This window comes from Dermacentor silvarum, chromosome 1 (genome assembly GCF_013339745.2).
Source record: "Dermacentor silvarum isolate Dsil-2018 chromosome 1, BIME_Dsil_1.4, whole genome shotgun sequence".
Taxonomy (NCBI): domain Eukaryota; kingdom Metazoa; phylum Arthropoda; class Arachnida; order Ixodida; family Ixodidae; genus Dermacentor; species Dermacentor silvarum.
Genome location: NC_051154.1, coordinates 411,040,307 through 411,065,828, shown reverse-complemented (window position 1 = coordinate 411,065,828; position 25,522 = coordinate 411,040,307). Strand labels below are relative to the sequence as shown.

The 25,522-nt window shown below is 46.0% G+C and overlaps 1 protein-coding gene across 5 annotated transcripts; it reads left to right on the top strand.

Annotated features, from left to right (window-relative positions):
* Positions 1-502: 502 nt before the first annotated feature.
* LOC125942548 (uncharacterized) lies at positions 503-16,606 on the top strand. Of its 5 annotated transcripts, none has more exons than XM_049660733.1 (3): positions 503-798; positions 1,951-2,141; positions 16,106-16,606. In XM_049660733.1, the coding sequence occupies exons 1-3, from the start codon at positions 540-542 to the stop codon at positions 16,124-16,126; spliced, it is 471 nt and encodes a 156-aa protein (XP_049516690.1). In that variant the 5' UTR covers positions 503-539; the 3' UTR covers positions 16,127-16,606. The 5 variants fall into 5 exon arrangements, with proteins under 5 accessions (XP_049516690.1, XP_049516689.1, XP_049516691.1 ...); XM_049660732.1 differs by lacking the exon at positions 16,106-16,606 and adding an exon at positions 5,707-5,918; XM_049660734.1 differs by lacking the exons at positions 1,951-2,141; positions 16,106-16,606 and adding an exon at positions 5,707-5,918.
* Positions 16,607-25,522: the final 8,916 nt, after the last annotated feature.

Below are 25,522 nucleotides of genomic sequence, written 5' to 3'. Positions count from 1 at the left end.
ACAAACAAACACATAAAATATTATAAACAGAACAATGCGCATAGGCGGGTCCATAATTAATCACATGAGCAGCAGCGAAAAAGTATGCACAGCGGGTTTCAGTTCGCCTGTTCAACTGGTCGACTTGACTAGGGAATTTCGGCGTCCATTCTGGGTACATGAAAGAGCTAGTTTTGGTGAGCAGCCCAGAGTTGCCAGCATAGTGTTTTTTATACCGCTAACTTTGGGCGATGTTGCGGTCGGTATTTAGTCTCGCGCTTTCGCCGCAGCTCGGCTGGACCCGGTGAACAATAGAAGGCAGCACCCACGTGACCCTGCGTTCCCGGATGTTGGTTCCCTAAGTTGGTCTCCAACTGCCCCTAAAGCGCCACAAAGTACCTAGTGTGTCACGTGATTAGGGAGGTTCTTTCCCTGTGTTGTGGGCCACTCAACGACCCATGTGCTCGCAGCGACACGAAACCACGTGCTTGCAACGCCGCAATGGCATCTATAAATACGACTGCTCGCCGTTCTCTTGTTCCTGCCTACTCCGCTTCGGAATGGCGCAGGTCTGTTATCGAGCTGCCATCGGCGATGACGATCGTCGCTGTGAATTTTGCAGCACACTATTCACCCAGAGGAAGAACATGCTGCAACACATCAGGAACATCCACAAAGTGGCCGTGGATGTCAAGAAATTGATGAAATGCGACGTATGTGGCAGCGCCGTGCCTACAATGGAGAAGTATTCGGAGCACCACATCGCTGCGCACAACTTCGACGCTGAGTACGCGCACATGGTGTTCCGGAACGATAAGGGTGAGAAACAGTTAATTTTTTTAAATTTCTTGTTGCGCTATATGCCCCAAAAAGCAATTGCTTATGCCTCGCGGTTTTGCTTTCTCTCACTGTTTCGCGAAGAACAGCTTTTGCGCAGGTGCCTAATCAATTCCCATGGTGTATTTAGAAGTTTGTATTCTCATTAAATATAAATTTTGTTTGTCCAATTCAGCTAGTTATGTGTGCGCGATTTCCGCGGTACACTACATACGTTTGGCATGGTCTGCTTACAACATTCGTGAACAGCACGTACAGTTGTCAGCAGCTCATGGTCGCCCGGCGTATTGTGGGAAAATTCTTTAATAGTGCATTTCATAGAAGAGAGCGAAGTTTGATGCGCGCACAATCTTTTTTTTTTCTTAAGCGAGAGGAGGAATTAGCTCTGCGTTCTGACGTTGCTCTGCACCACGTACATGGCGTGCATGGCCTAGCCTTCGCCTCAGTGCAGGTCGCATTGCGGCAGAGTCTGGACCACACTTGAAATTCCGGCTTTTGTGCAAAGCTCGTACATTTGTCAATGCCGTGACCATCTTGCATACTATGTGAAATTCACATGCTAGAGTCTTTTGCGTTAAGAGAGAAGCAAAGCAAATCTATTTCTGCCGTTTCCAAAACAAGTGATTATTTGTAAAAGTGTTCAAGAAATGTGACATTGATGAGATCTAATTAAAAAAAGTGCACTGGTGTATTTCATGTAGAATAGCGTGGAACCTAACGTTTCTGCAATCATTATTGTTTTCACTGAGAGAAGGGATTCGCGCTGTTCGGACGTTGTTGTTGCTTCAAAACGAAGTTTGCACCATGTACCATCAATTCGTCTTTGTCTCATCATAATTGCATTTTGGTGGACGTACAATCTGATACAATATTGAGGAAGGAGCGAGGATAGATTTGTTTCATATTTGTTTCTTATTAAAACAGGACTACTATGGTAAATTTTCTGAAGTCATGATGCATTGCAATATTAAATTCAATTTTAACTCAAATTTGAACAGGGTGAAGTTGAAGATGAGGGATTAAAATAAATGCTACATTTGCCCATGCCCAAGGCCTTCGAAGTGATTATTTTGGTTTACATCACTCTCTCCCCAAAGTACTTCTATCTAATGCTATTTTGTGCTTTTATTAAAGAATTTCATGAATGGAAAGCAAGAGAAGAGGCTAGCCAGAACTGCTGGTTCATTTTGCCAAGGGGTGCCAAAAAGCTGGCCAGTGGAGATACAAGGATTCACTATTACTGTAATAGGTCAGGCGAGGCGAGGAAAAAGGAAGGTCATGGTGACCGTCGGGAGAAAAGTCAGGGAAGCTGCAGGTCTGGTAAGGTGTGTCTTTCATTTATTACTGTCACAAAGGAGGACAGCACTCGGAGTCGGACACCTGAAGGCACCACCATAAAAGTCAGGTATCAAAGAATCCATTATGGTCATAAAGCAGAAATTCAGCACTTGAGAATGAGTGACAAGGAAAAGATCAGCATAGCAGAGGACCTAGAACGAGGTGTGCCCATGAAAACCATCCTAAAACGAATAAGAACATCTGTTGCAGCCAAGCTGAGGCCAATGCATTTGGCAGAGCGCTCGAGCTTTCATAACATCAAACGGCAGTTTAGCATTGCTGCTCCTGAGCGTTGTCATGCTAATGATGCTGTCAGTGTAGACACGTGGGTGCTTGCAATGAAAGAAAAAGGTGAAGCACTTGTCCGCCTGTACAAGGCACAAGGTGCAGTAGACCCAAGTGGTACATTTTCTTCAGCAGATTTTGCTCTTGTTCTGATGACAGAGCCTCAGAGGGAGCTACTAGAAGAATTGGGCCCTGCAGGAACTGTATGTCTTGACTCCACACATGGCACTACAGGGTACCAGTTTGAGCTGAACACTCTTCTGGTGCTAGATGAAGTAAGATCAGGTGTACCTGTAGCTTATTTCATCTGCAACCGCATGAATGAGCTAACTCTTACAGCATTCTTTAAATGTCTGGAGTCTGCCATGGGCAAAAAAGTGGCTGCGAAGACATTTATGTCTGATGATGCCTCGCAATTCTACAAGGCATGGTCCACCATCATGGGTGCCCCCAAACAGAAACTTCTCTGTGCCTGGCATGTGGATAAGAATTGGCGTAAGAAGATACATGAGTGTGTGGAGAAGCAGCTGAGGCCATTTGCCTACCATAGGGTGCGGCTACTTTTAGAATTACCTGAGGAAAAGGAATTTAAAGACTACCTTGAAAAATTCCTTGCCGATGAGAAAGAAAAACTGAAGGACTTTGTGAAGTACTTCAAAGACCACTATGCAGTTAGGCCACAAGAGTGGGCCTATTGCTTTAGGATTGATGCAGGTGTCAACACAAACATGCACCTTGAGAGCATGCACAGGACGTTAAAGCATAGTATGCTGGAGGGAAAGCAGAACAAGCGTGTTGACAAACTAATTTCCGCCCTCATGAACTTGACATATCATTTTTAATGAAGAGAGCAATCTGGATGATAAAAGGGGCAAAGGGTAAGAAGTTGAGCACAATTGCGAAGAACCACAGGTCTGGCAGTGACATGGCAGCATGTGCCAAATTAAACGAAGATGGCACATGGACTGTGCCATCTCAGTCTATTAAAGGGCTCTCGTATAAATTGTCAAAAGTGGGAGATGGTGCTTGCTGCCATTTGAGGTGCAAGGAATGCGCAGTGTGTGTGCATACTTACACGTGCACTTGCAATGACCATCTTGTACACTGCACAGTGTGCAAGCACATTCACTGTGTGGTCATCGCTAATCCAATCAGCAGTGACAAGAGCCATGAGAGCTCACCCGAAGAATCATGCGACGCAAACCAGGCACTGCACCTTGTGCAGAGTATAACAAGGCTGGAGGCAGCCAAAGCAGTGTCAAGCTCGGCACTCTTTACAGCGAAAATGGAGTCAGTCAGACAAGCAATATCAGATGGTGAAGTCTCCGAGGAAGTAGCTAAAAAGGCAAACAAGTTGTTTGAGCCAGTCTTCGCGCTTGTTGAAAGTGACCGAAAAAGAAAGATGCCAGACGATTCGAATGAACCGGCCAACAAAAAAGTTGTGCACCAATTAAGATTTCACTCTACAAGAAACCCTAGATTGTCCCAGCCATCATCTAGCCTTTCAAGGCCCACTGAAGCTCAAAAGGAAGTCCTTAAACTGCAGCTTATGGACAGCAACATAGAAACTGAAGAGATAACCACGTCAGCAGGGCACGATTACTGGTAACAAGCCTGCAGTGCAGTGAGGAAGAGAGAAGTGGTGCAGTAGTGTTGTGCTGTCATGCCTTATTGAAGCAGGTTGAAGGCTCGCATGCTAACAAGTCGTGACCATCTGTTCTTGTCTGTGGTGTGCAGCCATATGTCACAGCTGGATGGTATGTGTGTTAGAGCACGAGAGATGCCTCCATGCTTGTCATATGAGCTGCTGGTAAGTGTTCTGTGACAGTAGGTACAGACCCAGAGCTTGTCTCTGGTATGTGGCTACGTGGCAGCTGCTGGATGGTACGTGTGTTAGAGCACGAGAGGTGCCTCCATGTTTGTCATATGAGCCGCTGGTAAGTATGTCTGTACTGTGTAAATAAATGTAAGGAAGTGCATTTTATGGCGTGCAATGTTTCAGTGTGCGAAAGCCTCCAAGGTGTTTTGCAACTTACAAATTCGTGTAATGCTTCTTAGCGCAGTGGTTATGGTGTTGCATACCTGAGCTTGAGCTTGCGGGTTCAATCCTAGCCAAGGTGGCTGCATTTCAGTGGTAGTGAAATGCAACAAAACACTTGTGTATTTAGAATCACGTGCACGTTACAGAACCCCGGGTGGTCAAAATTAATGCCAGAGTCCCACACCACGGCATGCCTCATAATTAGATCTAGATTTTGTGTTCAGTGTGATTTTTTTCACTGCCTATTTGAATAATCTTTCACTTTTCAGATTCCAAAAAATAGAGGGTGCCTGCTGTGGAGTTGTATGCAGTCTGTGGAAAATTTGCTCTGGTCGTGAGCACTCAGTTAAATCTTCTGCAGACAGGTGTCATAATGATTGAGAAGACTATGCAGAAAACTTTAGGCCACTTTATATATTAAATCGGTTATATATAGCATCTCTTATGGTGGGGGGGGGCATCTCTAACTTGAGTAGGCATAATAATTGGCAATGCTTGCTTATACATGTTTAAATGTTTTTTCCTTTTTTATCGTTACTACTTCTTGGAAGAATAACCTACAATAGTACCCCTACCTTCTCCTTCGCTGTCTCCCCATGTCTTTCCTACACTTCAACTTTCCTCACTCGACGCACTAACTTATTCTCCTCGTCATCCCACATTGAGGGTGCAGGAGAGTGAGCTAAGCGTACATAAACTCTGCTGAGTTTGCGACACTGACGAAGACACAAATCTTTGTTGAAGTGTTCGCTCCAGCTACATTCCTCTTCCAAATACTGTTTATCACTTTAAGCCTTCATATTACTGTGAGCTTCTGTCTTGTTCATAAACAGCCATAACTGTTGGACAAATAAAGTTTATTCCTATCCTGTCTTGTTTAACAGTTCTAATGGTCATACTATTTATTACTGTCAATAACCAGCATAAATTTAGCACTGCAACGTGCTGTTTACAAGCTGTGCTAGTTTCCACTTCCCTTGTGATAACTACTCCTTTATGAAAGCTTTCAAATATTGCCAATGATGACCACTGCTTTGACAACCACCATAAGTGTTAATGTCGGCATGGGACTGAGGCTTTTCCGTGAAAAGAAAAGCTATCGCTTGCTCATATTACGTGGCTGACACAGTTTTTACTGTAATTGTAATTGATTTGTTGACTGCACTGCGAAGTGTTTGTTTCTGTGAATATGTGCTGGCCTGATTCCTCTTGTCCATGCATTTCAGATCTTGTGCTATGAGATGAGGAGGTGTAAAGTAAAACCTCGCTGTAGATTTCACAATTGACTGCTTCTAAGGAACCACTCAAAGGTTGGAGATGAAGCATTACATGCAACTTGAACAAAGTGTCTGAACACAGCGAATGAAAGTTGTTTTGTCATGAGCAAGGGTGTCTACCATCTAACCACTTTTAAATAAAAGTTTGTTGCAAAAGTGTTGCTCAACTGTATCTTCCCTGAGTAAAAACAAAACCGTTGGGATTTACAATTTGTTTTGAAAGCATAATTGACCAATATGAACAAAAAAAAGCTTGAGTCAAGATATAACCTTCACATAACATGGAAACACTTGAAACTCCTTTTGAGAAGCTGTAGAAACACACTGTAGCAATTCTTTTCAGTCATATACCCACAATTCGCCAATTCGCTGCACGAATTGGTGTTCTACGAATATGCACCTCGTATTTGTGTGTGTGTGTGTGGGTAAAGCTTGAGCATACAATTTTTTGCGTGTTATGAAAACATTGCACTGCAGATGCCACAAGCTGCATGAAACATCGGTCGAAGGGTTGGCAGCGTCGTTATAGGGAATCCCGATGGATTTTTATTTTTCTCGCGTGTTTGTACTTAAGGCACAGTTTTCTCCGCGTTTTTTTTCTTTCTTTTTTGCTACGTTCAGTCTTTGCCCCGCGCTTGCCGACTCTCTCGCAAGGGAACAGCGTGATCAACATCAACACCAGCAGCAATGGCGGATTTGCGCTTAAATGGGTGTTCAATAGTTTTCGCCTTCTAAGTGATTCTTTTCGTATTTTAAAGTGTGAATGTTCATTTTACGTCTGTTCTTGCAAGTTTGGCATGTGTTTTACCACATGTGAAGGTGTAGTAGTCTTTTCTTCAGCGGATGCTCGTACAAGACCCCTGGGTGTTCATCGACTATCAGGTGAGATACGTACGCTACACGCAAGCGTAGTGCTTCACTAAGCTGCAGTGCAATACAAAGTTAAGCATGAACGCTACACAAAATAGACCAAACATTGATAGGCAAGGTTCTCACATGCGTTGTAGAAGTCACAAGGCGCGGCAGTGCTGAACGTAGCGTCGCAAGTTAGCGGCTGGGCGTAAATACGTTTCTCCAATCGTGTTTTTATTTCATATTATTGGCGGCGCCTCCAGGACACTAAAGTGGCAACGGAGGCACCAAAGCTAGAACCCGGACTGGTCCATAAGTTGGGGCTCGCCGAGGCCTGCGCGTGCGAGGAGTGTTAAAATCGCAGACAGGCACTTTTGTATGCGAACACCCCCTGGCGCGCTTCGGCCTCAGCGGCCCCGACCCACAGACTGCCCTGCTTCCAGCTTTGATCCCCCCGCTGCCCCTTAGGTTCCCTGAAGATCCAGCGCCGTCTCCTTGATAATAATCTCAGGTGCTCTCCTGAGGCCTCCGTTTGCCGGTTATATGTGCCCTCCTGGAGCAGTACTTGTAAACAAAAATCAATCTATCGTCGCGACGAAAAAAAGCGCCCCGCGACTTCTACAACACCAGTCAGAATCGTGGTCATTGGTTTACCGATGTATGTCCGCAAACACCTGAAGCGTAATACCAGTTCAATAGGTTTGTTGACAAGGGTCGGGTGGTTTTTGTGTTGACTCGGCCTTTCCTCAATTCTTTAAAATTTAATTGCAATGTACGTGACCGGTGCTGCGCTGTGGTGCTTGCCAGCAGTTCCTTGGACAAGGAAGGCGTACGAGAATTCCTGTGCATATATTTTTAAATGCAATGGTGTGACCGCTTCTTTTGAGAAACTACCACATTAGCTGTATTGTAAGCACAATATGTGACAGTCCTTCATCTTCCTCATCTGTACATATCATCAGTGCGCGTTGCGTCTTCATCGTCATAGATCGAGCTCGGCAGAGAATAAAGTGGTTCCTTAGAAGTAGTAGAGGTGCTGAGGTGCTGCGTAGCAAGGACATAAAAGGTAACAGTGCTTGTGCCTTCAATAATATGTTGCGTCCAACATTTTTGATACTTGTGGTGGTGTTCATGTGCTTGCACAGTGCAAGGAAATCCAGAATCTAAGTACATGGTTCTCCAGCAAATTGGATACGCTCTCCGGGCTTTTTCGCGACCTCAGCACAAATAGTCGGAGCTGGTGCATGAATGTTGCCCAGTCAGAAAGATCTGGCTCATGGTTCAAAAAGCAAGTTTTTGCAACATTGTAGAGGTAGATGGGCACGTTCTGCAGTTTCTAAGAACTGTCCCACTTGTACAATTGTCCCACCATTGCACTTACATTTAACAATGTCGTACATTTAACAAATCACTTGATTCTCACCCAGCTCGAGTTATGACAACGCAACATGCACTTTACAGATATGCCCAATGATGATATTGTTACGGCGCTAGCAAGAGTGGTGCCAGTCAGAAGGCGATTTAACGTGTAGAGGTAGACTCGGTCTCGCCAGCCATCTTGTTTATGTATTGTTGCCTTTCTTGTAAATATTGTAAATACACATTTATATGGGGGGGGTGACTTCCTCAAGATAACATGGACAGATGAGGAAGATGAAAGACAGTCACATATTGTACTCGCAGCACATCTATTATGCCAGTTTCCCAAAATAAGTGTGCACACTATTGACAAGTTTACCTTTCCTGTCCAATGGGCTGTTGGCAAGCAACACAGCACTGCACTCGTCACGTACACCTCAGACATGCAGCAGTCTTGGACACTACTGCAAGGCAGAAGCAGCCTCCTCACTATGTTCACGCTCAAATGAATGGCTTTAATAATGCATTTTATGGGCCCTCGAAACCGCCTGTGCCTCTTCAATGATGTCACTTGTTGCTGCACCTAGTTGTTCATTTCATTTGCTCACCTTAGCATCCTCTGCTCACACATATTCGTTTCCAATAATCCAGGAAAATCACAGGGCTGGTTTCCAAAGCCTCCAAAGTAACAGGGCCACAGTGTGACATGCGTGAACCGCACATATACGTCTCTGCTGTGTCTACGCAGTGCCAGGTATGTTGCTTACATGCATGTTTAAACTCGTGTATGCGAGCATAAGTATTTATCATAGCTGTCCTCAATAATCAAACAATGTGCCTGTCTGTAATATTGTCAGTACTGCTTTCTTTATGGCCTTGCAAAGCTGAGAAAACATAATCGAAATTATTGTTTCATATAAAAAGGCACGGGAACAGGTGTATATGCAAGTGCGTATGCACGTCGGACAACCCGCGCAAGGTTATATCTTCATCTTTTCGAACATGGTGCACCTGCTTGTGGTCAGTGGAATTACTGTTCCGTAGCTTTACCCCAGGCGGCAGAAGCACTGTCCCAGAGCTTTAGAGAGAGTCATCAGAAGCGCAGTGCTAAACCTTGAGCCTTGAAATGTGAATGACGTCACTGGACAGGACAAGAGATGACGAGGTGGGATTGACTGGGGCAATCTTGTGGTGACAGGTGTCACCTGGTGCAGCACACAGTATGGTCCCATGTACTGAGGAAAGTGGAAAGAGGACGAGAGAAGCAGAAGCGCACCAGGCGCGGGATCAAATCCTGGCTGCAGGGGCCACATTTCGACGAACGCAACGTGCAAGAACGCCCGTGACCCGCATTTGGGGCATGTTAAAGATTCCCTGGTGGTCAGAATTAATCCAGAGTCCCCCACTACGCTGTGCCTCATTGTCAAATCGTGGTTTTGGCTCGTAAAACCCCATAATTCAATTCAATACAAGCACACCAGGAGAGAAATGAGCGTCGCATTGTGAAGCATGGTACTGTCATTGCTGGTTGCTTCATGACGCGCTAATGGTAGTCACAGCGCAATATTTTCAACTTGTACTGGCAACTCATGATATGCAAGCGAATGCTGCTCGCTCTGCTTAAGTAGCTTCATTTCAGATCTTGGATATGTAAGGCCATATTGCAAAATATTTATAATTGACTCCGTATACACGTAAAACGCAAAAACAGTTCTAATAGCACTGAAAAGACAAAGAGCCTTCATGGCGTTGTTCAAGCTCAGTGTCCTTGAGCGTGCACAAGAACTAGTCTAACCAATGTTACGACTGGCCTGTGAGGTGAAAAATGTGTGTCGCGCCACCAAAGCAATGGCGAAAGGCCGGCCATTTTAAATACGCCAAGCCACCTGCAACCGTTGGAAAACACCTAGGAGGCCCCAACGACAAAAAAGGCATAAGCCTTTCTGCGCGCATTCTTGCCTTCTTACCCACGGTGCTGTATCCCTTTAGCAAGCGGGACATTTAAGCTTTGTGTGTGCATTCGCCCCTCCTCCTCCTCCTTGGCAGGCAAGATGCTGGCAGTGTCTGTGTGTGTCAGTGCCTTTCCATCTGCTAAGCCAGTGGCGGTTAAGAAATTCATTGAACGCTTCCATATACCGAGTGGTGGCCGCCAGCGTGGAGAGCGTTTGCTCTCTCCTTCTCTTGAGCAAGGGCATTCCAGACTCTATAAAGGATGCCCTCGCCAACAGACTTCAGCTTTTGAGCAAATTAGAGTGTTTGTCGCTCTCCGTCAGGAAGCTTGTAGAGCCGACTGCTCCGTAACGATGTAAAGCGAACATTCTTTGTTACTCTTTACGTCGCCGCCGTATCTTCTGCCTGGCCCCCTCAGGATTCACGAGCCACTGCAAAGTGCAATCAGCAGCACTATCCTGAACATCTGGGTGCACAGTTTGTAACAACTGGTGCCAGCAGTGTGATCCGACAATCACTGGGCAAGCTCCAGACCGCCAGGCCCATGCTACCTCCACGGTCCTGGGTTCCCATTATTTAACACCGAGCAGAAGCAAAAAAAAAATGTCGCAGTTTTGCCCGAAAGGCGAAGCATCGATTGCGATGGCAAATTAGTAGAGCGCTATTCGGAGTAGGGATAGTAGTTTTATCGGCTGCATAAACTTGGGTACATTGGCTTACTAACTGAATTAACAATCGTGGTGTCAGCGCGCACAAGCAAACATGAATAGCTCACACTGAATGACCGCAACCAACGACTGTCAAAACGCTGGCTGCAAGCGCAAGTTCGCGCGGTCTATCGCTTCAACGGAAACTGAGCGGCAAATGCACAGCCCATACAAAGGTCAGAGCCGTGTGGAGATTAGAGACGGTGCCGGGCAGAGAAGTTGTTGGCAGAGGAGAAGCTGCCCTCCCCCCTCCCCCATCTTCCCGTTTCTTGCTTTCGCGTGGGAGATTGAGTGGTAAGATACGCCTTTGGCGCCAGAGCACAGCGCCGCCCCGCCTCCCTCCCTCCCATACCCCAACGGCCTTTCGCGAGACGGTCGAGTTTGCTTTCCGCCGTGCGTTCGCCCTCCGTGATAGCGCGCGTCCCCCGCGCGCTTTCGCTCGCGCATACGGCGCGCGACGACGATTTTATCGCCCTTGGAATCTATACGGAACCTCACGGCGACGGCGAAGCCGACGGCAGAAATCCGGTTGAAGTGTCCATATAATTGCTATCGCAATAAAAGAATTGACATCTATGAATAAGGTATGTTCTTTTGGGCGGCTTCCCTGGAACATAGGAGGCAAATGCCTTCGGGAAGTTCAGTTGCACTTTCTTCTACTGGACTATAAGGTGGGTGCAGACTATGTAGGGAAACCTTTTTATTTTAAAGGTTTGGACGTTGCAAACCAACAAGTGCAGTGCACAGATCACACACTGGCAATCCTGTCTGCAAATTATCAAAATGATGCACAGTGGGAAAACAGATGAAATTTTAAACAAAGCTATCAAGGCCTTTTTCTTGAGGGAGTCCCGCCTCAGCCAGAGAGTTAAGGTTACACACACAAATGTCTCTATGTAAAACGCACTGCCTGCAACATCACCAACCATGGCATCTGACTTTGGTTTGGTAAGTCAACCAATGTTAAATGCCATCACTGGATGTGTGCCATGCAGCAAAAAAGGAAGAAGGAAAAAAAAGAGGTGGGGCTCATCATGCGAGTGTGACATGGTCCCTCGGCTCCGGTATAAGAGAAGACTAAGAAGCAAGATCACTTGAATGCAAAGGGGTTGAGTGCCGCTGTTGCTTGTAGCACTCACCTCCTGGCCAGCATGGAAACGAAACATTTCAATTTCTTTTATCTCAACCAGTTAGAGAAATTTGTTCGGTAAAATGCTCCCTTGACGGTGTCTTAGAACTTCCAGTGTATCACCAAAATTTGCCATTATGCTTGGTGAGAGGGGCTTTTCAGCCCAAATTAAATCCTACAGACTATAGCATTGTGCAGAAAATATGGTAATGGAACTGCAAAATGTGGCGTTCCACAGCCATGTCTACCAGTGAAGTTGGAGTTAGCTCTGTTGCAGCCTAGATGTCAGCACTGTGAAGGACCCTTTTATTTCCTAATGATCGTGTCCTGTAATATATTTCAGCATTTACAGAAAAGCACGGAGGCCCTCAATGTGTAGCGATCTAGGTAGCGGCAGATGTATGGTGTGCGCTCGCTGCCTGTAGGGGCGCCACAGTAAGCCACCTGCGTATTGGTGGATTTCAGAATTGTGGACGGGAGAAGACTCATGGCTGTTCTACCTGTGCACCAAGGACTGCAAGAGCACAGGGCTGCAATTTTTCATTTGTGCATTTGGTAGAACATTATTCCGGCAGTGGCAGTGTCCACAGAGAAAATGCACCCTACAAGAGTGGACAGAGTTCCAATGTAACTGCTTTGAAATGGTCCAGCCCGCGTATATACGAGCACTGCTTTCCCCAGACAAGCGTGGCAGCGCCTGGCTTTGAATGCAGTGTGCTACTTGATAAATATTGCAGTTGCCCAGTGCTAAGCTGCCTGGATTATTTATTTGCCATAATGGATGTACCCACGCAACTAATATTTGCACTCGAAATGGCGACAGCAGACATGCATTTCCTGATGAGATAGAATTAGGTTCAGCCATGTCATCTGAAGCTTGCATGCACATGCTGTGGACCAGGAGTGGGCCGTCCAGTGGGCCAGGGCCATTGCCGAGGATCTCAAAAGATTTGTCTCCGGCGATGGACCCCTGGCAGCCTAGCCCCGGGCACCAACAGCTTTAACCGCTGGACAAATAAAGTTTATTCCTATCCTATCCACATGTTGTGGCCGTAAACTTATTTCTCCCCTCAAGGATGCTGGTCAACTGCCACTAGTTACCGATGTCTGCGAGGAGTGCAAACTGTGTATGTGAGTGCTTCACATGAATTGAAATTACCATCACCACAGTGGTGGTAACTACATTGAAAAGTAATCTGACATTTATAAAGACTGTCTATATCTTTACTGTAAGAGATTTGCTAAGGGTTGACAAAAACCACCTTAGGGACCATTTAATGAAGTATTGCTGCCCATATTATGAGGTGAAAGAAAAGGTAGCCATTTGGATTTTTGAATATGAATACTATTGGTATTGCAAAAATGCATTTTTTTGACTAACCAGTGGTACAAAATAGTTCATTGCACAGTAAATAATGCTTCATGGTCAACAAAATTATCTAATACAATACTTTTGCTTGTCTGTGTCATAACTGCAGTTATTTAATGTTTCATGAAGCAAGGACAACAGCTCGACATGTTTGAGGAGCAGTGACACCTGCTGCATGTCACAATTGATTCAGACAGCGAAAAGAGCTGCTTACTGGACACACTAGTGTCTGACACCAGTAGCTACCTCTTGGCAAGCCAAGCCCATCGCTCCAAAAGATCTTTTTGACCCAAAATGTCATCATGCAGATATCTTTCAACATGCGATTTCTGCCACAAGTGAAAATTCCTGCTGGTTGGTGAGCTCATAAGTCTTTCCACAGTGCTGACGAGGAAGTAGCCCCTTCCGAAGCTTTTGTTGTCGAACACATATCTGTGTTCCTTGGTGTTGAAATTATCCTTGCTTTCTCTAAATCCAGGGGTGAGATCACACAAGCATCTCACTTTCTGAATGTTTGCTTACGCTCTGATGATTCGCCTTTGCTGTGCTTTCGTCAGCGGTCGACTGCTTGGTGAAGCGGGAGCGCCAGTTGAACGCTGCCTACTCGGTGTTGTAGGAGGCGAAGCGAACAATTAGAAATGTAGATGCTTGTGTGATCTCATCCCAGGTTTTTAATCCAGTTTGACATTGAAGCATTCTGGTGGTACTTAACTACTTTAGAATGAGCTTCTAAAAACATTGCCAAGCTTGCTACTTGATCATATTTGTAGTTTGGAAACTGTTTGGGCTCTTAGCGACATTAGTAGCAGATACAGAGATTTACACATGGCGATTGTTGTCCAAATGCATGAAGAGACAGCACAGTGTGGGTACCTAAGCTGATAGTGTCGGGTGACCGTAAGCACCAACTGGGCCCCATGACAGTGTCCCATTTTAACTTCAGATGTGCTTCACTGCATGGTAAATATGCTGCACCGCCATACATTCTGTATGCTTCACCGCATAACACGGCTATACTGGGGTGAAGCTGACTTGAGGAACTGACAACAGCCAAGAAGGCACAAATAACTCTGCGCTGCCTGCCTATTGCTGCTGCTGCCCTAATTTTTCTTCTTTTCACAGAGTGCTTATTGTAAACGCACACAAAGAGTGACAACGCAGAGGTGATCGAAGAGACGGGATGCGTTAACCGCTGCTTTCCCATTTGCCAGAAATTTGGAGGGGTGTGCATGTGTGCACAAGCTTTCATTCAGGGGTAATTCATGATAAGTTACATAATCATAGTTTCGTATCATGTCGTCATAGGCGAGATGTTGTAGGGGGCTTCAAAGGATGCGGGAGTGACCAATCTTTTGTGCGATTCTTGCTACATGCAGTGCAATATTAAATGGCTAGCATGTCCATGGTGGCATTGTCTACAGATAGATGTTTCCTTGCTGTGTTAAAAAATATGTAGTGCAACTTTACGGGAATAATGCTTTGTAGCTTCAGACTTGATGTTCAAGTTTGGGGGACTTGTTCACGATAAGTGCATTAATTGAAAGATCTAGGTCATAATTGCATTTGAATAATTGTAACTCTTCCTATACATAGCAATTGGCAGTGCACTGTGCGATGTGCAAGAGGTGGTTTTCATTCATAGACCCAATGCAGAAAGCAACACAATGCCTCGCTTGTGAACAGTGTGGGTAACAGTGCAACTTTCTGTATCCTCACTCTTTGCTTGTAACATTACCCATCAAGGTGTGTGGGGTCATCTCTTAGTAGCATAAAAGTGCTAGACCTGCATTTATGCAAGCTTTTATTTCCCCCTTTTCAGATGGCTGCAACTGTCTCAACAGGTCCTTCCTACATAGAGATATTTCCAGAGTTCGCAACAGATTCCAGTCTTAGTGCAAAAATCTGTTTCATGCATTCTTTACCGACAGAAGGTGCTTCAAAATTGGTTGCATGAAATGATCAAACGCACACTGCCACATACAGGGTGTTTTTTGTTACCATACAGATTTTTTTAAGGTTACGAGTGCGGCGAATGTGGCATTCTTGCAGAGGAGTTCCTTAGCGAAAATGCAGAGGAATTCCTCTATTTTTAAACTCCACAAATCTTAAAAGTTGCGCCTAATTATAAGATAAGTGTAATTGAATTTCAACGGTAAATTCAGGTAGTATTGGAACCGAGTGTGCTGGAAGCGCAGAAAAGGGGGTCCCACTATCGTATCAGACGGAAACACCCCTTGACGACAGGTATGAGAAAGTCTGAACATCTCGGCCAGTTGTAGCTACAGATATGACACTCTGCCTGGCAAGCATGTGCGTCTGTGTGCTTTGTCAGGGTATCATTTAAACTTCGTCCCACACTTTTCGATGGGGCATTGCCATCTGGGTGGTTATTCTGCAAGAGTCCACGAAGTGGACTCTTACAGAATACTCCCCTTGATGTGCAGCAGGATGCACCAAGTTTTGATAGTACTTATTTGAGCTTTGAAAACACAATTTAAAAAATTTCGATGCAAGTCAGATTTCCACGTAAAAAAGGGGGGGGGGTGTGCATTCAAATGCGACTGCCTCCAAATATGCCATTCAGACACTTGACCACAAGGCACTAATAAAAAGAGTTAATTACTGAATTTTTCAAAATGAACTTTTTGAAACTCGCATTATTGGTCAAGGGTGTCCACCTCTCCTAGAAGCAAGAACACCAGGCTCTCTGCGCTGGAAACTTTTATAAATTACATGCAAGGTTTAAAAAAAAGCTGTATATGCACAATTGTTAATGTACAATAAAAAACGTACACCATCACTTTTCAAATTTTTTTCTCCTTTTTGCACTCACCAGAAAAATCTTCGGAAATACAACCTTCACTTGACCTCATCTGACATGAACATTGAGTGGCCATAGTACTAATGTTTTAATTTTTCACTATTACCTTTTACTGTGATGTCACCACTGCAGTAGCTCAGCAGCTGTGGTTTTCATTCCAGGTTGCAGAAACCACATTCTGATAGAGGCCGAATGCACAAATACTTGTGTACTTTGCTATAGCTGCACATTGAGAATCCCAGGTCGCAGAGATTCATCCCTTGCCCTCATTTTTTTACTGCGATTTAAAAGTAATGTTTGTGCTGTAACCTTGTATCCCTCTTATTCAGACTAAATGTGCATGCAAAATTATATCTCTTTCTCTACACCATAGTGCCCATAGCTGTGTTTTGATTTTTGACGTGTCTGCATGTGCTGTAGCAAGGATTTTCAACCAACACTCACAGAAGAAAAAACATTGTCAAGGAACCAAGAAATTGTGTGTAGCAGTTCCTTTTAATCGGTGACAAATTTTGCATTGTTTAACCATGTGTTAGCAACATTGTGTTACCTTACTGCTTTGGAACTTTATAGTTTTGTTCAAGCAAGATGTACTTTGAATATTCTGCACATTCATTCTGTATGCACTTGTTACAATAAAATTTGTTTTAGGAATGTACGAATCCAGTGTGATGGTTGCACTGAAAACTGCAATATGCTGATTTCAGTTTCACGTTTCAATTTTCTCAGAGCCCCAAAGAAAGCGCCTTCGCTTATATTATTTCCACAGTTCGTGGGATCTGCATTTTTTAGATCTTGTCTGCATGCCGCATTGTTCATTTGTTTAAAGCAAGTGCGAGATAAAAATAAAGCAGTTGGATATTTCTCAATAAGCAGTAAGTTGCTCAAAAGGGTAGTCTGCTTGATTGCATTTGAATATTGCAGACATAGTTTCGTTCTTTTTTAAAGCCTTGACGGAAGTTGGCTGAAACACCCTGTATATTGTACAAACACCTTAACTATAGCTGTGCCACACCCACATTATATCCCGACCCAAGTCTTGGGCCGAGATAATGTAACAATTATACAATTCTTATCCCTTGCACTGTATGGTCTGAGCTATGTTATTGCAGAAACTGGTTGGCTGTGGTCATAAGTATAGAATTGGAAGCAAAGGAATCCTAGCATTATGCCAGATGTACATCCTTACCTTCCCGACATACCTTGCTAAGCAAAGCGATTCCTAGCTAAACAGGAAAATGCAGAGGGCAACGGTCAGGAGCATCTCTAACCTGCCGGACAACATATGGGTGGCCCTGAGAAGGGCCGTTTGATGGCAGGCAACATTTAGCGTTGTGTTGACATCTGGCGAGAAGGTGGCTTGCAGAACTTCATGCATTCATTTGATTTGTGGCCCTTGGTTTTGCAGTAGCAGCACTTGACTGCCTTGTAGACAGCACCTGGTTCAGCGCGTGTAGGTGACTTGACACCATGGCCTAACTGCTGAGCAAGAGCATTGACAACGATCTTTCCCAACTGGTCAATTCCTCGGCCTCTGTGCACATGGTACCCATCGTCTGCAAACATGGCGCGCCTTGGCTTCTTGGATGCGTTAAGAAACCGATGCTGGAGAAGAAAAAAAGCAGTGCAATTGGGACAAATGTTTATAATGCATTCAGATCACTGCGATATGTACTGTCGAGGACAAACCTGGACACCTGCAGGTGGTGCAAGAGGGTAGCAAGCATTCACATGCACGAATGTTTGCCACCTTTAGCTGTATATACATTTGTGCCTTTTAAATATGGATATTTCAGCTCCTGGCCATAGCTGTCAAAGGGTGGCTCGTAATGTAAGAATTATTCGCATTGGATACTGATTCTGCTCACTGTGTTTGCTTTAGAGTCGAAGTTTGTTGCTTGGTAGCTGCACTCAATTTCCTTGCTTCTTGTCTTCAGATGGCTAGGCTCCTCACATTTTAGCATGGCTGAACAAATGGGGCACAATTCAGAAACTCGAGTTTCTGTAGCCTAGTCTTTTCATAGTTGCCCGTGTCACCTGATCCATGTCTCAAGAACTTTCAGCACTTGCAAGAATACCATCTCAAGCATATTTTAAAGACAAACAGAATAAAGTGTGCTGAGCTACACTGACTTGACATCTGTCAGCACCAGTGAACGCAGTAAAAATTCTCACTAAATAACGAGTAACATAGCAGCAGATGGACAAATGGATGTGCTTTGAATTTGAAATTCAACTGGCTGAAATCGAGCATTTGTGAGGCATTCGCCTAGTTCACTACCTTTAAGCTGTGAGCGCAACGAAGATCCAACAAAGGTCAGGCAGGTTACGTGGCTGCACCAACTTTTGTTCTTCATGCCACGTCTCCCCCCCCCCCCCCCCCAGAAATTTAGCATGCCCATGCCTTGTGTGCAAGCCACAACCATTTACAACAGAAACAGTAATTTACACTGGTGAGCAAAAGATTAGAGAGCAAAGATGCTGCATTTTTTTTCCAGCCTACGCATGCACGCTGAAATCCAATCCAAGTGGTACAGCCAATGTGTGCCTGTTCAACCAATGCAATGCATTAAGACACTTTTGACAGCGCACAGCTGTAGCAGAAGGTTTGAATTTTTTTTCTTATGCCATGGTCTTATGAAATTTTGCTCGTGAATGTATATTCAGGTTTTGCAGGCTTTCTGCAGCTTGCACGTTAAGTGGCCAGTGTGTTATTGCTATCCAGTTGGAGTGTAATAGGAGCCAGTCAAATTGGTAACATATGAAGTCAGTGTGCGCTAAAAGATCATATGTACCCTTACATGACCTCAAGCCACAGGTAGCTAACAGCTTCCAATTCACAGTTCTTGTAATGTGCTTGTGGCAGCCATCTACAGTGATGTATTTAAATTAACGAGAATGTGTGTGTGTTGGCCGGATTGGGCCTCAGTAAACAAAAATTATGCTAGAAAATATATCAACACCGATCGATACGTTTTGCACAGAATTTGTCATTTCAAGAATGGTGTGTTGACACAGCAGCATTGTGCAGAAAAAAAGTTGGCAGATTCCATGCATAAATGAAAATCTGTTATAAATGAAGCCTTCTTTAATGTTTAGTGAGATGTACTAATAACTAGTTCACTTCTATGTAGCTCTATGCATTCCCGGTCATGTTTTGTTCATTTATGTCTACACTCAATTTCTTTTGATGCTGACTTCCCGACATATCGATGGCCGACTTCTTAATTTCCTGTTGCAGACTTCTTGCCTTTTGTTCTGCTTGTCTACCCTGTAGTACATGTTGAGTTGCACTTAACGGTAAACCAAGTTGCTAATTGGACACATGCCAAGTTGCACACATGCAGTGCCACACAGTGACCCAAAATGTATAATCGGCAGAACTAGCAGCCAGCAGCCACTGAGCAAGGAAGAGGCAAAGAGGGTTTCGTTTTGAAAACTATGTGCATGGTTTTACCTTTGAATAATGCATGCATCTTAACCCTTTCATGGACAGAAGCAGAAAACATAGCTTACTGTCCTAAGCATTAAAAGTGCATTTTTTGATGAGGTATTCACATAATGTCAAATCTCGAAGCCGACACCGATTCTGTAATAGCAAAAAGTGGGAATATGTCCACTATACAGCCTCGAGGCCCGTTTCTGCCTCATGGTCGCCTGTCATGTGATCAAAATCAGCCCGAGTACCCTGTGCAGTCTAACCTCACCAAAATCTCAAAAGCAGTGCTATTATATGAAAACACATATCATGTATTCGATAGAATAAACTAAACATCACTGCCACAGAGCTGCGAAGTTGCCCTGAAAAGTGGGACCAATATTTCCGACTATACAACAAAGGGCGAAATGCGTGGCGTGCGCACAGTACGTATCGCAACACGTGCTTTGTTCACCGCAGTAATGCGATTCTGACAATGGAGACTCGCAACTACGACAAACGGTCTGCATTTCTGCCGCAGTGAGCAGCGAAAAAAATTAGCCATTTTTCAAAAGAGCGAAAAAAATTAAAGCCGTGCGTGTTCCGGACGGTATGCAAAGGCATGCCGTTGGAAATAGCTTACCTCGTGGTTCAAAATCCGCAGACACGGCATGCGCTTAAATGTAGCCGTCAATTTGCGGTTAAGCAATAGACGCTTCTTCATTTTGCGCTCCGCATAAGCATCTCCGGAGTCCAAGCAGCAGGGAGCACCTTGAAAGCCAGCACGACGGGGGCCACGTCGCGTTGAAGCTGGACAACCAACGCCTAAAATAAAAAAAAAACAACAACAACCATCAGCACTCAATGTTTAGAATTTTGTGATTTCAGTACACTTGCCTTGATGTTGTCGCATATTTCTTGTGGGTCCATGCTGGTGTCGAGGTCGTTCCCGCCAACATAGACTACGGCGAAATCGACAGGCTGGAAACTCATGTTGGAGACCGCTCTCGCCAGCCGTACTGCGTCGTAACCACCAAAACTGAACGTACAGGTTTGAATGGAGTCGATCAAGCGCAAACGAGACCTATTCAAGAATTTCATCTGGCTGTCGCCGATAATGACACCGCGCAAGGATGACATGCCTGATCACGATCCGGCGAGGGGTAGCACGACAAAGCAAATGACCACCTGAACGAGCCGGCAGAAACCACAGGGATTTCGCAGCAGCACCTATAGCAGCGTCTTTCCCTAGGCGAACTAGTACCTATCTGGGGGCAGGGAGTACCTCCCTGACTCACGTCATATCCGGTTTCGACCCAAACCGGGGACAGCCGAGCTGCGGCGATACGCTTCTGCTTACACTAGTGGTGCAAGGCTGGAGTAAACAGCGGAGCTGGTGATCGACCTAGCTTTTCTTTCAAGTTTTACTAGGCTTGGCTAAATTTTGCTGAGAAATGCTAAGTGCTGCTGGGCACAGTGTTCCGAATCGGCTCGCCGCCGACGCGCAGATGCTCGCGTGGCCGCGCGACGCGCTTCAAGATGAGCGGCTTCTTCTTCGGGTATCCGGATCTTCTTTGGTCGTCCCATGTCAAGGCTATATGTACTCGTCACAGAGTCAACGATCGAGAGTTGTTCCGCCGTCGCGGCGGCTCCCGGTGACGTCACGGCCAAACTGCGCCTCCAAACTTGCTGGGGCGTGGCTGGTCGAAACGTGCCGAGCTGCTGCCGAGGCCGCCCGTGTTTCCCCGGCGCGAACGCGGGAAACGGGGAATGCGGGCAGCGTCGGCAGTGCGCGTTGCCTCGTTGGTACTAGTACAATTTCTTTCTCTCTCGCTCTAAATTTCTCTTTCCCTCTCCTGAGCATTGCGTGCGCCGCGCGCATGCTCTCCTTCCCTCTCCTTAACGTCCCATGTCAAGGCACGGCACGGAGAGGAGGCGAGGTGCACGAGAGGTGGTTGCTAGGCAACGCAGTGACGTCTTAGCTCGGCGAGGTTTTGCGGCAGCAGGCGGCACTTTTTACGGTTAGCTAGAACAGCCTCGCTTGAAACAGGCTGGGCGATCGTAGCCTAGGATTTTCCGGAAGTTCGCGCCAACTTTTCATCTTATTACTTATGATGATGATAATTTCTTTTCGCGCGTCTCGGACTTACGGGCGTCATTGCGCGTTGCATAGCGCAGCTTGCAACGCCGACACCGCGTCGCAATGCCGACAACGCGTTCCAGCAGAACCACTCCGTGAATGCGTCTCTCTCGCTCTCATTTTCTTTATGTCTCTCCCGAGCATAACGCGCAAAACCTCTTCTTTACCTTGCAGAGCATTGGCACGAGCGCGTAGGAACGCGCCAGCTGTGGACGAAGACGACGACGCTCGAACGCAATCATATGGTTCGCATTAATGCATATTCTGCAAGCGTGGCTGTTCAGCCTCCAGCTGGCTTCCATATAGCGTAGTAGTGTGGTTACGACGCTCGCCTTGGGACCGTGGGTACGCGGGTTCGAATCGCGCCTCGGGATTTTTCTCGGATATTTTCTTTTATTTCTTTCTTCATTGCTGATGATGACAGTTTCTTGATGCGAACCACAAATAACGGCTGGCTTAAACAGCTGCGCTGTTCAAAAATCGGTGCGAGAGCGATCGGGCTCGCCGCCTCGTTTTCCGCCCGCGCCTGGCCAGGAGGTTTTGCCCGCTTTGGCCGCTCCGCCTTCGGTGCGAATAAAGTGCGAGTGAAAGCGTTTTTCTTTCTGGAGTTTTACGTGCCAAAACAAGTTCTGATTATGAGGCACGCCGTAGTGGGGGGCTCCGGATTAACCGCCTGGGGTTCTTTAACGTGCACTACAACGCAAGCACACGGGCGTTTTTTGCATTTCGCCTCCATCGAAATGCGGCCGCCGCGGCCGGGATTCGATCCCATGATCTCGTGCCGAGTGAAAGCGTGCGAGGGTGCGCCGGCGATCGAGGCTAGCTCTCGCGCACGCGAGTGATGAATTATGATGATGATGATGATGATGATTTAATGGCATCCCCTTTGAAACGGGGCGGCGACAAATAGTCACCTAGCCTGCTTGATTTAATCAGGTATACTATGCATCTTCATCTAGCATTTTTGTATACCTCTCATTATTCTTTTTTCTTCTTCAAAAATTTACCTTGTACCGCTACCTATGATTTTAAGAGATCAGGTCATATCAATATCTATTCCCTGCTTTTTTTCCACCATTACTCTAATCGTCTCTTGCTTATCTCTACGGCTGATCGGCTGATGCTTCCTTCCACTTTAAGCCCAAGCGATTCTGGAAGTTGTACGTTACCTACGGCCCTGGCTGGGTGAATCCCTTCGCATTCCATTACGATGTGCCGAGTGGTCTCTGGATCTTTACTGCAGCATACACATGCCTCACCTAGTTCCGAATATTTGCTCCGGTATGTTTTGGTCCTTAGGCACCCGGCTCGAGCCTCAAATAGCAAGGCAGATTTTCCCTTCCAATTTCTTTCTTCTCATTCTTGTAAATCTCCACGGTCCTTTGTTTCCATTCTTTGCATCCGCTCTGACGTCATAGCTCGGCGAGGTTTTGCGGCAGCAGGCGGCACTTTTTACAGCTAGCTAGAACAGCTTCGCAGCCCCACTTCGCAGCTTCACGGTCTCTATTTCTCTCACTCTGATGACTCCTGGTTGTCTATTCACAGTTTCTTGGTTGCCAACTTCCTTGACCTCTTCCTCCATTCTGTGTCCACGCTTTTCATGTACAGATACTTGTCCACTTTAGCCGGCCATTTATTTTCACCCATGTTCCTAGGAGAGCCTTTCAAAACTAATTTTTCTCTGTGTTTCTCTGACTTCAAAAGAGGCCTAACCCATATGTGACCCTGAACTGCCTCACTTGTGGTTTTACCGTGGAATCCCAAAGCCAACGGGCCTACTGATCTTTGGTTAACTTCCAAACCCGACAAGATATCCGATTTTAAGCATAGAATGGCATTTGCGAACGTTAGCGCTGGCACCATTACTCCTTTCCAGATTCCACGCACCACCTCATACTTATTGTGGTCCCACGTACAGTGCTCAGTGTTTCATTATTGCTGCATTCCGCTTCCCCTTTATTTTCAGATTATCTTGGTGGTTGCGTGAGTAATTCTTTCCTTCGTTTATGTTTACGCCGAGGTACTTTTATTGCTTGACTATAGGTATGACTGGTTCTTGAATTGACCCCACGTAATTACGCGTCTCTTCATTAAAGATCATAATTCCTGATTTCTCTGTGCTAAACTTAAGGTCTAGATTTGTCGCTGCGTTGCCACAAATATTCGCAAGTATCTGTAAATCTTTTTTATTGTCCGCTAGTAGCGCAATGTCGTCTGCGTACATTAGTCCAGGGGCCTTCTGTTGCAACATTTGTCCATTACGCATGTAGGATAAATCAAACCCTAATTCGCTGTTTTCCAGTCGTCTTTGTATACCCTTAACGTAAAGCGTGAACAACAACGGAGACAGAGGACATCCTTGCTTCAATCGTTGGTGAATTCCCACCAGCAGAGAAAGCGGAGAGGAAGCGCGCCCTCTTTTGCGCGCTCCGGGGTGAGGGTAGGGTGGGCGGGCGTTTTTCTCCAGGCGGCCGCAAGGCTCCAGGGGAAGGGTAGGGACGCGGAGGGGGAAGCTTTCCGCGCGCTGTATCCCGAAAGCCATCTGCGTCGCGGACACATTCCGCCGTGCGCGCCTTCGCGTTGATGCGAGAGCTGGCACGGACATCAATTCGCTCGCTGCTGCAACCGCGCTTGCTCACTCCGGCGCTTTGGCAGCAAGTTTCCGCTGACATCGAGTGAGATGTGTACATGTTTGCTTGGTAATTCATGTTTGCTTGTTAATGTGTACACCATGCTTGTTAATTTAGTTAGCGGGCGTTCCGAAGTTTATACGGATGATAAAAGTACTAGCCATAATTAGTATAGCTGTCTACTAATCAGCCATCGCAATCGATGCTTCGCCTTTCGAACAGGCCCAATTGCGACATTGTGATGCTCATTACTTACGTAACTGCACAATAATAACACGGATACCTCGCGACACTCCTTTCATTACATGTCTTGTCAATAAAACTGCATCACACAGCATGATGTGGCAATGTGCGGGGGATATAACGAGCTTCCAATCTGTTTTCATGTGCGGGTTCACCTCCACGCGCACGGACTGATAACTACCTGATTGCGCATGAACCACTGTATTGACGCTACAATTGAGGCAAACAGAAGCGTGCCTTCAGCGACGCTTTGTGTGTCCAAAAGGCTCCAGTACACGTTACACACAATTTCGTGACTTGCATACAGCTCTCTATGCAATCATACTTGCCGCAATCACGTGAACGCAGCGGTCACCGTGCGCACTAGTAGCCACCGAGAAAGCGTCGCCAAACAGCCCTCGCAAGCGACCAGCCGCACGTGGTGACCAACTTGTGTGCCGTTCGTCTGAGGTTCTGATACGCATGGGAATTCCTCAAAGCATGTGGTACAGCGTGAAACCGCATGCACGACACGTACTTGTGTTTACTGTGTGTTGTGGTTGTCTCATGTATTTATGGACATACGCTAACCAATTCCGCAGTGGCCTTCAATTACACGTCTGCGTTACTTACCCACCCGGCGCATTTTACTTCGTCCACAGACGTCGGCGAACGCGTTTCACGCTTTCGCACTACAACGAACACACTTGTGATCATGCTCAGTTTTGCGTCCCTACCAGTGCGCTACTTTATCCAAGTCGCTCACGTCACGTGTGTTCACCTGCCCCTTTTCATTGCATCTGCACAGAAGACTGTGTGAAACGCTGCAGCACGAAATACTTCTATCCATCTTCACAAGCCATCTTCCTTGGAATGACCATCTCTCGCTTACCATGACGTAACGCCGCATCTTACGCCTCACTCAATACTTTGAGCATAATTCATGCGCGGTGTTGCAACCCGGCCTTCGCGTTTGCCGCGCCGCTCCACTTCAGGTGCCGCTATCATCGCTACGTAAAAAAAACGTACACCGTCAGCCTCGAATTTCGCCTTTACAGAAGACGCGCTGCCATGGAGCCTAGCTGCGTATCACGCTTTCGTCTTTTAACTATACCAAAACCGCGCACGCACCAAGCCGTCACAAACGCGCGTGGGAAATGCCTCGCCG

Excerpts from the sequence above, each read along its gene's own strand:
- LOC125942548 (XM_049660730.1), top strand. The coding sequence starts at position 540 with ATGGCGCAGGTCTGTTATCGAGCTGCCATCGGCGATGACGATCGTCGC. Across the intron at positions 799-1,950 it reads GGTGTTCCGGAACGATAAGG|AATTTCATGAATGGAAAGCA; the intron begins GTGAGAAACAGT and ends CTTTTATTAAAG.